Source organism: Planococcus citri, chromosome 1 (genome assembly GCF_950023065.1).
Source record: "Planococcus citri chromosome 1, ihPlaCitr1.1, whole genome shotgun sequence".
Lineage (NCBI taxonomy): Eukaryota > Metazoa > Arthropoda > Insecta > Hemiptera > Pseudococcidae > Planococcus > Planococcus citri.
Window position 1 is genome coordinate 36,070,004 of NC_088677.1, and position 12,645 is coordinate 36,082,648.

Sequence of the window (12,645 nt, forward strand, 5' to 3'; positions counted from 1 at the left end):
AATCGAATTCTCTGCGACTGCCTACGGTTGGCTGGCAGAATAATTATACGACTAACAGAGGAAATGACTAAATTCACCAAGAATGAATAGTTACCTAGAACTAATCAGTAATCAGAAAAATACAGGTAGGTAGAAGTATAAAAATAATCAGTGTGGTCTAATTGATGCTTCAATATTCGTGTTTTCATGGAAAAAAAATGTAGATATTAATATTTTTGTCATTTTTATCAGATACAGTTGATGAAAAGGAAAAATGTGAGAAGGAATTCGAAATTTGATTCTTGAAAATTCGTCAAAATTCAAGAAACTCACTCACAGACCTGCAATTATGGCTGATTGGGTATGTTTACATGATGTTTTGATTTAGTTTTGTTTGGACCAATAAATCAAAGAAAATTCAGGTCACTTCTTTCCTCAGATCCAAGGTGCCCAACAAACAGAACAAAACGAAAATAGGACATTTGCTCGAATATAAATTTTTCAAGGCAGGGGAGGGGTCAACATTTTTGAAACTTTTTTTTATTCAAAATTTTCAAATTTGAAATTCTTAGCTTTTTTCTACACTTTTATTTTCTTTCATTCATTCTGATGTCATTAAATATATTTTTATCAACTAATATTATTAACACAGGATGAACTTTATTTCCCCCAATTGATCAAAATTTCTGAAAGAAAGAGGTAATAAATAGAAAATTTCGAAATTTGTTTGGAAAGATACAGGGATAGGACTTTAGTCTACATTTTTCACATGAACAAAACATTAAACTTTCATTCAAAAAATTGGTAAACTAAGACAATTTTTTTTTTCTTTCAATTTTACATTGCTGACGAAATTTTTCCTGAATAAAAAATAGAAAAAAGTACAAAATGAAACAAGAATCAGAACTTTTAGAAGAATCGTTTTTCAAGTAAGTATTCCAATTTTTGAAGAGTAGGGAGGTGATCAACATTCATTCAGGATGAAAAATTTTTAGGGCTGAAATGTTTCAATTTTTAAGAAATGGAGAATAAATGGAAATTTCAACGTTCAGCTAAAAAATGCTAAAAAACAGAACTGTTTGGCAATTTTTGCTAAAAAAAAAAAACAAAAACAAAAAGAAGGATAAGTAGGATTGCTTGACACTCTGTGATCTTATTTCTACACAAATTTTCAGCTTCTGAAAAAAAATTTCTCACGTTTCCCAATTTCCAATATTTTTCCATTGATAATTTTCACCATGATAAGTATGAAAAAAACGTAAAAAAATTGTGCGGTCTCCAGAACAGCTTTCCACAAATATCCATTTTTTCCCAAGAAGTTTCATCAAATTTTTCGAAATTTTGAACACCACTTCATCGATATTTTTTATTCACTTTTTGTTCTTGAAAAATAATCATGAAGAAATAGAAGAGCAACACAACCATTTTTCCAATAGAAAAATTCAATACCTATAATTTGATTTGAAGTTCGCCATTTTCAAAAGTTTCTCGACCTTTGAAGCAAAATTTGAAAAATTTGCCAATTTCGAGGCAAAAAAAATTTTTACATTTCCCATAATCCTTCTCATAGCACATAAAATTTCTCACCCCTACCAAACCATAATCCACTACCAGTAAGTCTAAATTTTTGGCTAGGCCACACTCGGTCAAAAAATCGTCTCGACAAACCTCTAACAAGGCATCAATTCAATAGACGAATTATAAAATCTATACAAGTGTAAAACTTGAAAAGAAATTGTTATTTTGAAAAAAAGAATAAGAAAAATATTTATAAATAGAGCTCAAATTACATCACGGACGCGAGACGTTTAAAAAAGGAAGTCTTTTAACAACCTGAAGACCGGCTTATTTGAAAACTCTACTTAGGAATAATATTAAAAGTACAGGTGTTCTAGCGAGATTTTTCAAACGGACATGACGTCACATGTAAAGAGCAAGAAGAGCGAAGAGCGAATGGAGGATGAAACGAGATTCGTCGAAGCTAACTACTACGAGTAGAGGTACATCTTGTCGCAGGCACTAACAACAACCAACCTTCAATCCAGTTTTACCAGCAAAAGTTTACATTGCGGTGCGATTTTATATTCTTCCAGCTCCAGCTCCATCTCTTCGAAGCAACTCGGGCACGAAGCATTCATAAATTCGTAGTGTGAGCATTTGAGAGAAAAAAAGTGCTCTTATCATAGATTTCACCGTCGCGTCGGGATTTCGTATGTAGATTGTTTAGAGCGTTATTACCACGTTGTTACCATAGTTTTTTTTCTTTTTTGATCGCACATCTGTTTTGTTTAAGGTGGTAATTCAACATTTTAAATCTTTCATCAGAAGGCAGTGAAGGCACAGTACAGATAAGGTTCCAGTTGGAAAACTTTACGCAGACACGAATAAATCACCTCATGCGAGCATACACAACGTGTACCTATCTATGAGACAATTCTAAAATTCAAAACCATATCTCAATATGCTACAATATAGATAGAAGATACCAGATACCTCCCCGATCATTAAATTCTTCTTGCCAGATATGAGTGTAAATATAGGGCGTCACTCTCCAACTCGAACTCATACGAGGTCCACTCAGACTCAGCTATAGGTACCCAAAACCGATGGCTAACCTTCCAAAGGCAAATTCCAATCGAACCTACCATGATGTTCTGCTCGCCACCCAAAATCCGCTCATTATCATTTCCGAGAGGGATGATTAAACAACGTGTGTAGCACTATAGCTAATAGCTGAAGACCGAAGAGGTATTGTCTAGTGCTTATAAACTTTCACCACGCTTTAATTATTTATCTCCTATACTCGATCGGTATGGAAATAAGATAAAAACGTACCAGCGCTATCTAAACGTTACAAACACAACAAACCGCGTTCACTATGCTTACGGCGGTCATGATTTCCAGCCAACATAAACGATTAGAATAGAAGTTATCACAGATGTATGCTTCCTAGGAGCAAAAGAATTCAAAGAGAATTAGCATTTCGCGAAAATGTACCTCGCGTTTTATGGCGTAATAAAAAATCCAACCGCTGCACACAACTTCGTCATCTCACGACCAACCCGCGCAATCCTCCAGCATCGTAAAACCAATAAAAATCACCCAAGGAAAACCACTCAACGGGCCAAGGCGCAAGGCTCGATGAACGATGAACCACCCCAAAAGTACGTACTCCCAACAAATTTCACTTACCCACTGTTTGAATGCTGACGATCATGAACCATAGAAGAATGAAAATTTCCATAGTCGAAATAGTATACACTGATGGCACCATATGTGAAAAATACTACAAAAAATTTCCATTCGTTCATCCCTCGCGAACAAATTCAAAAATTATCACTCAAAATCATCGATAGATTAACTTTGTTACGTAATTCAATTCACAACCGAATATGATCTAATACTGAACTGAGGTACTGCTGCTTTCACGTACAATCATCCCTAGCGTAGTGTGTGTACCTTTGGTTGAATGAATACATATCCCCACTTCTCTTCAACTAAAATGCATTGCAAACGTTATCACTTTTATCAGTCTGTTTCATTCATGCAGACTGGGAAGGACTGCAGTTTGCACAATTACAATTGCTCTCGAAGTCTCGATAACAGTGCCATGGGGTTTTCCAATCCAAATAAATGAATGGATGCGACGATAACAAGGAGTTGTTTTTTCTTCATTTTACAACTTGAAAATTGGTTGAGATTTCAAGTTGAAACGTCGATTTTTTTGGAAACCATTTCGATTTTTCTTTAACAGGTTAAAATCATATTTTTCTTTCCAATTTTTACCAATGAGTGTAGGTGTAGGTACTAGGTAGGTACTGTAGGTAGAGGTACTCGTATTTTAAAAATATTCAAATACTAAAGAAATGGTTCTCAATTTTCCAAAAAATTTACTTCTAAAATTCTCCAAACACGACCACCTTTACGTGCTTTACACACAGTACCATTCAGAATCAAATTTGAAGTGTTGGTAAATTTTTGAGAAATTTTGGTAGCCTTGATATACGTAAGAGGATGGCTATGTTGATTCAAATCATAAGTAAAATTTAAAAATTAAGACATTTGAGTTTGATTTAACCATGCATTCTCAATTTATTCCTCGTAATTACAATTCAATTACAATATTGATGCATAATTCACTCCTGGCATAATTTATTCAGGTCGTTTTAGAGCTAAAAACGCCATTTTCTCAATTTCATCTCATATTGAAAACGCAGACCAGACATTCGCTGCAAAAATTTGTCATTTTGCCAAAATTATCAACCAGAACCAGTCAAAACCAAAGATCAATTTTGAGGAAAACTTTCAAAATAATTTTTAAAACAGACTCGGATTGTTGTCACTTTCTTCAAAAATAATTAGCTAGTGTTTTTCATTTTTTTTTTTTTTTTTTTGAGATCGAGCTTGAAAACTGATAAAGGAAAATATGAATGGGATGGGGGAGGGGTAATGAGTGATGTCAAGGTTCAATGACAGAATTGACCGAACCATAATAAAGACAACTCACAAGTTTCTTGGCGCAAAAATGAAGTTGAATGGAAAGCCTCCCCCCTGCTAAGAACCCTTCATTTTATATTTCAGAAAAAATACCTACTCACTTTTTTAATAAAAAATCATAGCCAGGAATTTTGAATATTTTGACTGCATTTTAATTCCTTCGTTTTTTATACATATTTTGCCAAAAAAAAATCAAATTAGATAGGTAGGTAAGTAAGCAAAAGTGACTTTTTGATGAAAAATGCATCCCAATCCAAAAGTAACTTTCTGTGAAAAAAGTAAGTAAACACATCCATACGATGCCTGTTGGGCTACTGAATTTTCAAATTACGCAATTCAACAATGCATTCATCGCCAAAACTAACTAAGTAATTAAAACGATAATTCGAAAAAATTACAACTAATGAAGAATTTCTACTGATGAGAGGTTAAAGGAATGAGAAGTATACGTGATTCCATCCAAATCGAAGTTACTGAATTCTAGGGAAGGAACAGGAGAGAGTATTCTTTTCCAGTTCAAAACCTTTGAATGTTCAATTTAACAGTTTTAGAGTTTAAAATCAAACGTTTGCCTCATTTTCTCAGTAAAATAAAAAACAGAGTGTCAAACAGGAACAGGTACTTCTGGCCAGGAAAAGACCCTTCTTTTTTCCGTGAATAATCTCAACTTCTTTAGCAAAAATTGAAAATGAAAAAAATTATCAAACATTGATAATTTTGTTACATCAGTGGTTTAAAAGGGAGAAGAGGAAAAGTATTGGTAGTCCATTTTTCATTTCAAAAATGTTCTTCTAAAAGTTCTTTTCCGTTTTTTCTGGTTTTGAGATTAGAATTTGACTCTGGAATGAAAGTAAGAGGATAACCTTTGAATTTCTTCTGAAAAAGTTTTTACTTTCAGAATAGCTCAAGATATTGAGAAGAACCCTGAAAAAGACAGAAATCAATAGACCCACCTATTTTTATGAGCGATTTTTAGGAAAAGAATAGCTACAATCGGCAATCAATCAACGCACCCAAATTAATCGCCCATTCCAGCTGTTTTCCATCTCTTAGTGATGCAGAGTAGCTCAAGCAAACGAAATCTTCTACATGCAGATGATGAGATGACATACGTGTGAAAAATTCGCACCGTTATCGAATATTTTCACTAAAAAATATAGGTAGGTAAGGTATACGATGCTGAGGACGAATTGGACAACATTTATGTATAGGCAAACAACCGCTATATCCGAATTCCATTCGTCCAATATGCATTACTAACGTAAACACACTCGACTCGCGTATATGCTCATAAAATGTATAAAACTATCAAAACCTCACTCACGAAGAAGATGGATCTTGGTCTTGGTACAAATACCTACCTATATTCTGCACACTACATACAAGACGTATGTAATGTACTAGATGAGTAAAACAAGTACAAGTACAGTACACATACTAGCTAACTAATTTTCTTCCGAGAATAAACTTTCATAAACACGCTACGAAAAAGGTACTCCGTTATTTATCATTTGCATACCGACCTAACAAAAGCCGCACGACAAACAGACAGAAAAACATAGATAACTTTGCAATTCTACTTACAAGCCGCAAGTCGAAGTTGCCGTCTTTTATAGTATACCTGCATTTACCTCATCGTGCGCGCATCACCGCCACACTGTTGCTTCGTTTTCTTTTAAACAAAGCTATTTAAATAATATCGGCCAATTACCATTAAAAACATTACCAAATGTAGTATGACTATAGGTAGAGAGGTAATAGCTATATAGCTGAGGCTGAGATACAATCGTACACATACTTCGAAAAGAAAAGGCAAAGAAAACTTACACTCATCGAGACTATTATACATACATAATAATAAAACTCTTAAGACTACGTTCAACGTTCATCATTTAAAAATCATAGCCTAATAAAATTGTAGCTGGCGATCACGTCGAATTAAATAAAGAATCAACGAGATCACGACGACGAAGAAGACGACGACGACGAGGAGACGATGCTGCTTAGCAGAGTCAACGCTACGCTTTTCATTTACAATTTGGCCAGCCAAAAGATACAGAATTACGAATCGGATCTAATTTAACTAATCATTCGACGGGAATACAGACATCAAAGGGTTCTGTTTGGCGTTTGTAATTGGCGACAATTGGCAAATTAAGTAAAGTACGGAAAAGCACACGTACCAAATGCGCTACCACAGATCGCAGGATGAAATGAGACAGGAAGATACTAGTTTAGATTATTACGACAAGTTTGTTTTCCCACAATAATGCAGTTAATCGACAGCCTTCGAATAAACTAAAGCGACCTCTGCCAGTAGACACACAGTGTACGTTAAATGAGAAACGATGGCAAAAAAAAAAACAATTAAACCCGTAACAAAGTCCGCAACTCGAACGTGTGTTTGTTGTGTATCCCAGCAACCAGTTTTAATTAGGTTAAAAAAAAACCTTTCCTCGAAAACAACCATTCAGCTTTAGTCTCTTCCGAAAAAAATTCAAGTTTTTTCAATTGGTTTTGGTTACATTAAAATTTAAAAATTGATACTGCGCCGGCGTAATTTTACACCACCTCTTTAATGGAGGGTGCGCGCATGAGCGAAACTTCCATCCAAAAATGAATGCTGCCAAATCCCAAATTAGATTGTTCAGTGTCCATTAAATTATCTCAGATTTGAAAAAAAAAAACTCCAAATCGTCATGTTGCCCCTCTCATGAAGGACTGACGTGAGTTGGTCCTCTCGAGGTTTGTGGCTCGCAGCAATTTTCGCTATTAGACCTTTGAAAACTGTTTTAAAAATTCATGAAAATTTAGCTTTGCAATCCAAGAATAATCCAAGAAAAAACTAAAAAGTAAAACCAAATCTACTCAGCAAACTTTCAAAATAGGTGCCTATACCAAGTTAGCACACTAAACCACGTGTACCAGTTTCGAGGACTTTTTTATACCAACTTCATTTCCATTTAACGAACATCTTGTACCATTACCTATATTACCATGAATACAACTTGGAAACCCCTTCGTTGATTCGCACTCCCGCTGCTTTCGCCTCTCTTGTCTCCAGCATACAAATCATTCTTCTAACGACATAGGTCGTCCAATACATAGGCACTTGAAAATTTCATTCAGATACTCTCCAGCAAGCATACTACACATTTCGTCGACTTTGGCTGGAAAAATTACCTCAAAATATGATTTTATAAGGTTTGCACGAGTAGGAGTAATCCAAAAGTGCTTTGTAATACGCAGGGTCAGTGCTTGCGCCTGACACGAGACTATACCGTTTTCCATGCGGGTAAAAACGCATAGGTCTCTAGGTACCATAGTAACAATGTAGCTGTAAGACACGCGTACAACCCTCCATAGCACGCATTACCTTTTTATAATCGAACAGGAACGGGCCGAATGCATTTTACAACTTGGTTCTTTTACTTCCATTTATAAAAATTCCACCGCACAATTGTGCAGAAGTCGTCACCAGTTTACTGGTTCTTTGAACGTACGCGCAGACGTACTTCAAGTATCCAGTTTTAATATGTATATACAATAGGTGGTCGATGAATTGGGGGTTGGATTGACACAGAAGACAGAGGCACTGGGGTAACACACAGTTAAATATTTTCTAATTAATTTTAAATGGTTGCTGTTTTAAGGACGGTCATTGTTAGAGCAAGTTTTCGATTTGTTGTACCTATCATTTGATATTCATCTTTTTTAGTTGACTCTTTGCTGCATCCATATTCCCTCTTCCTCAAAATACGTTCATTTCCTAATCCATCCATTGTGCATAGAAAATTCAGACAGCATCTTTGTATATTTATTCTTCTGAATTTAAAAAATTAAATACCATCGTGTAATAAGCACACCTGCGGCACCATCTCTCTGATTATGCCAAATTTGGACTTTCTTAGTCAATTTATGGTCTGGGTTGTTAAAATTTGGATATATTAGTCACACTGAAAGCACTTATCTATTTATTTTATTTCTGAACATTTTTATTGATTTTTTTTGTACGTAATTTTCAACTTCATATGATCATCTCCCCTCACTTCAAGAGGGAAATCTAAATCCTAGAGGAATCCCATTTCCCAAGTTTAACCTAGAGCTGGAGATGTTTTTGAAGAGGAAATTTGAGCCCCAAAGAGAGGGCATTTTCAAAAAAAAAACAATTCAGTTTTAAAAGATAATATTTGAGGTCCAGTTGAAAATTGGAAAATAACTCGATTTTGGTAAATTTGTACTTGGAAAATTTTTTTTCTAGAATATTATGCGTGAAAAAGACTGATGAAGTTTATCGACCTCATAAGTCATCAGTCCTCACAACGAGGCATTTCCTTCAAAACACCAATTTTCATTCATTCACTTTTTGACTCTTTCCAGCCGTGGATGAAAAACCACAAACAATTTAGAAAAATAACACCCACTTCGTCATACCTACCAAAACTACTGCCATCGATCGAGCTACGATATAGACGGAGTTGTGTTCGTGAGGGTAATTTTCTCGTCAATCTGTGGTAACGACATTCGTCGGCATATTTCCATGTCGAGGTACCTTTCAGCCCTACATTCTAAATCTGCAGCGAGTACGGTGTATGGGTGCATACTGCACATACACGATGTAAAAATGACAGACCCGTAAATGCATCCTGTGTACGTTGCGCACACAACCAGTTGCACGATGCATATTTCCAGCCAAGTGTTTCACCTTGGACAGGTAGTTTTAAAACCTATTCGCATCCATTTCACCTCAACTCAGCACACCATAAAAATATACATTCGAGAAGACTGCTTCGAGTTTTAGTTACACTTTGGACTCGCATAAAAATGAATTTATTACTCGTCTAGGTGAAGAATTACCACCGTCCGAGATTGTTTTTCTTTTTTTTTTCTTCCTTTCGTACACAGGTACTCGTGTAGTCGTAGGTAAGGTATATCAGCATGCCCCATAATAACTTGGAAATTGTCAACATTCACGCGTGCACTATTTTCCCAACGGACGAGCCACACGCATACGTTATTTCAACACTCAAGCAGGCAGGCACCAATCAATTTACAACACGATCGTACATCGTAATCATTGCAAAAACGACTCGATTCAAGAGTTTCGTTTTACAATGGATATTTCTCATTTTCTCCTCGTGACGATTTGATTAAGATAAAAATTTTGAATAGGAAATTAGTCGTGAAAAGTACCTCTCTATATATGATACGACGATGTACTCTCTGTACAATGTGCCATAGGAACGAGAATCTGAATACAGCGCGTTAACGGCCTTCGTATATAGCGTATCTATAGAGACTCTCGAGGCGTGTACTCGTAGCATATCAATTAAATGCAGCCAATTTATTAAATCGTATGAAAAATTAACGGAATAAAAACAACTAAATTGAGTCCTATTAGCAACTCTGACAGAATATATGCCTATTACCTATATCGACGTTATATCGTATGTAGGTACTTTCGATAAATTAAAATCATATACACGAAGCGATGATGATAGAAGTGATACTATATGCGATAAAGGCCCAGGAGGGGGACACGCATATACAACAAAACAAGTAACAACGGTAGTTACCGAAAGTGCAGCTGTTACCATCAAATCCCGAAAGGCAGGAGGAGTACAAGGGTGAAATGACGGTTAAACCGAATGTACATATGCAGCTGCTTCGGTTCAGCTCCGATACGCTACGAACCACCTAGCAAACACAAAACCGAAAAGCCCAACTCTTCCACATCCATCCATCTATCCAAACTGTGCAATATAAAGTGGACGACATAGAAGACGGTAACCATGGAGACGGACCCACTTGTTGGATTATGAAGTTAGACCATCTCTCGATTATCCATCCATAAGGGGGTGGCGGTGGTGCCCTGTGCCTTCGTGAGGATCTCTGGTTAGCAGCGGAGACGTCGAACTCTGAAGTGATTTCTCAAAAAAAAAAAAGTCAGTCCACTAACACACGTTCGGTGTGTTTCGAAAATGGTTAAAAAGGTAAAGGTCACAGCCAATACACTCGAGTTGCATGTGTATTGAAAAAAAATACACAGCGCGACGTCAATTTAACGAGAAATATACATATTCACTTTCGCCATTTATGATGGCAGGCTACAAGCCTTCGAAGTCGATTCGTTCGAGCATAAAAACCATATATTGGCAAATTGCACAGATATGTACGAACGATGCTGCGCTCAACGGAATCGCGAATTGATCAGATCGATCGATAAAACAACGACGATTACGAGTAAGACGTGTCGTACATACCGTAGGTAAATAAAAATATTACCTACCTAGGTACCTATACTTCGATGGAAGAAAAAATGCGCAAATTTATATCGAACAATAACCTCGTCTTATCGACGATACTCGATTATTTAATCAATTTTGCTAACTCTAACGAAATGATTTTCCATTGATAAGATTATAAATGAGTGATCAGAACCATATGTGAATGTTTTTCTCATCTCAGTTGCGACAAGAGTTGTTTTATTCCCAAAGGGATCAGAGTATCTGTGTCCATAGTTGGGCATATGTGGAACTTGAAAAAATTTCAAGTTTATTCCAACCTTCCTCTCAGCGAAACTATATCAGTAATTTTGTATTTTTTTTATTACTGCCGTTTATTCATCATGCTCGCGTTGTCTTGTAAGTTGTATAAGAAAGGTTCTACAAAAGTGGCAAGCTGTCCTAAAAAACATGGAAAAATTGTAAGTTGAACTAATAGGTGCAAATACAAATAACACGAAAATTTGCAAAAACAGCGACCTTTTCTCTAAAGGATCCGATAGCAAGGGGAAGGGGGAGGGAGGGGGTACTTCTTGAGTGTGCAAATTTTGGGATGAACAAGTTTTAAACATTCCTACAGACTTACAGAATGATTCGTGCAAGGTTCTAGTACAAAATTATTCAATTTTTTTGCATTTTTCAATTATGACTCAAAATATCTCAAAAGATACTACTCACTCTCTCCTAGTAGAAAATTTCGTGCCCATTGCTTCTTTCAGTCCCTTTAGTAAGACTCTTTAATTATTATAAAATGTGGAAAATTAGTTGGAGAAAAAAAAATAAAAAACATCAACAACATGTTATTTACAATTTGAACTGAGGTCTTATCTCACCATAATGATAATGAACTCTCATTCTTGTCAGGTAACCCATCTATGAGCCTAAATCGTCATTTCTAACACCCCCTCCCTCCCTCCCTTCCTCCCACCCTCATCTCATCAGCGGATTCCTACTATTTCTATTCTGGACAGAAACCCATTTTCAGCTACCAGTTTGCGATCAACACCTCAATCAATTTTACAATGAAAATGGGAAAAAAATGTGTACATAGCAAAAGAACCCTCACCTCCCCTTCCCCCACCCACCCAAAAAAAAACAAAAACAGTTGAATAATTTGGAATTTTGAAACCGATAAATTGAAAGAAAAATTTAGAATCTCAAACTTGGACAAAAACAATAGGATATTATAGAGGTCATGGTCGGTCATTGACACCTGATTATCACCCTCTCCCATCCCACTTTTCTAGGCATCAAACAGAGAAAAAATAATATTTTTTGAACCTGAAGAAACATAGATGGTCAAAAAAATGTTTCTCCTTTACAATTTCATTTTGACTTTGTTAGCTCACAAAACTAAGCATGGAATTGATGGAAATTCTAAAACCAAAATGCAAATTTCTACAGTCCAATTTCAAATCACGATGAAAATTTGGCGAATACTTCACCACTCTCTCCCTTCCATTCATCGTTGAGCAGGACTTTATACCTTCGCAATTTCACTTTTATTACTAGATGAATCATTCCACTTCGACGAGTAATAATCTGTAAACATGCTGCTAATCCTAAACCAAAACATTACTCTTTACTCAATTTGAACTCAACATCATGTACCACGTACCATCATGAAATCCCCTAGAACGACGATAATTTTTCCTAAACAAACGCCTCAACTTCCAATTAACTCGTTCATAAAGCAGGTTAAAAGAGAAGAGCCGATAGTAGTACATACGAGCAACAGGAAGTAAAAAAATAATAGAATATTTAATTCGAATTATTCCACATATAGCGGAGACCCCGACGACGCCGACGTTGGTATATCGCAGGATCAAGGTAAAAAAGTTCTTCTTTCATAACAGCCCAGTTCGAGTCATCCACAGCACACATA

At 35.9% G+C, this 12,645-nt stretch overlaps 1 protein-coding gene across 2 annotated transcripts in view; it reads right to left on the reverse strand.

Annotated features, from left to right (window-relative positions):
• N (neurogenic locus Notch protein) overlaps positions 1-12,645 on the reverse strand; it is an 87,106-nt gene that overhangs the window by 69,190 nt on the left and 5,271 nt on the right. The window contains exon 1 of one of the 2 annotated variants that reach the window (XM_065344371.1): positions 3,172-3,385. The exons of the other annotated variant lie outside the window; for it this stretch is intronic. Within the exon in view, the coding sequence (XP_065200443.1) occupies positions 3,172-3,253 (82 nt within the window). The 5' untranslated portion in view covers positions 3,254-3,385. Of the gene's footprint in view, positions 1-3,171; positions 3,386-12,645 lie in introns of those variants that run through there. 2 annotated transcript variants of the gene reach the window in all.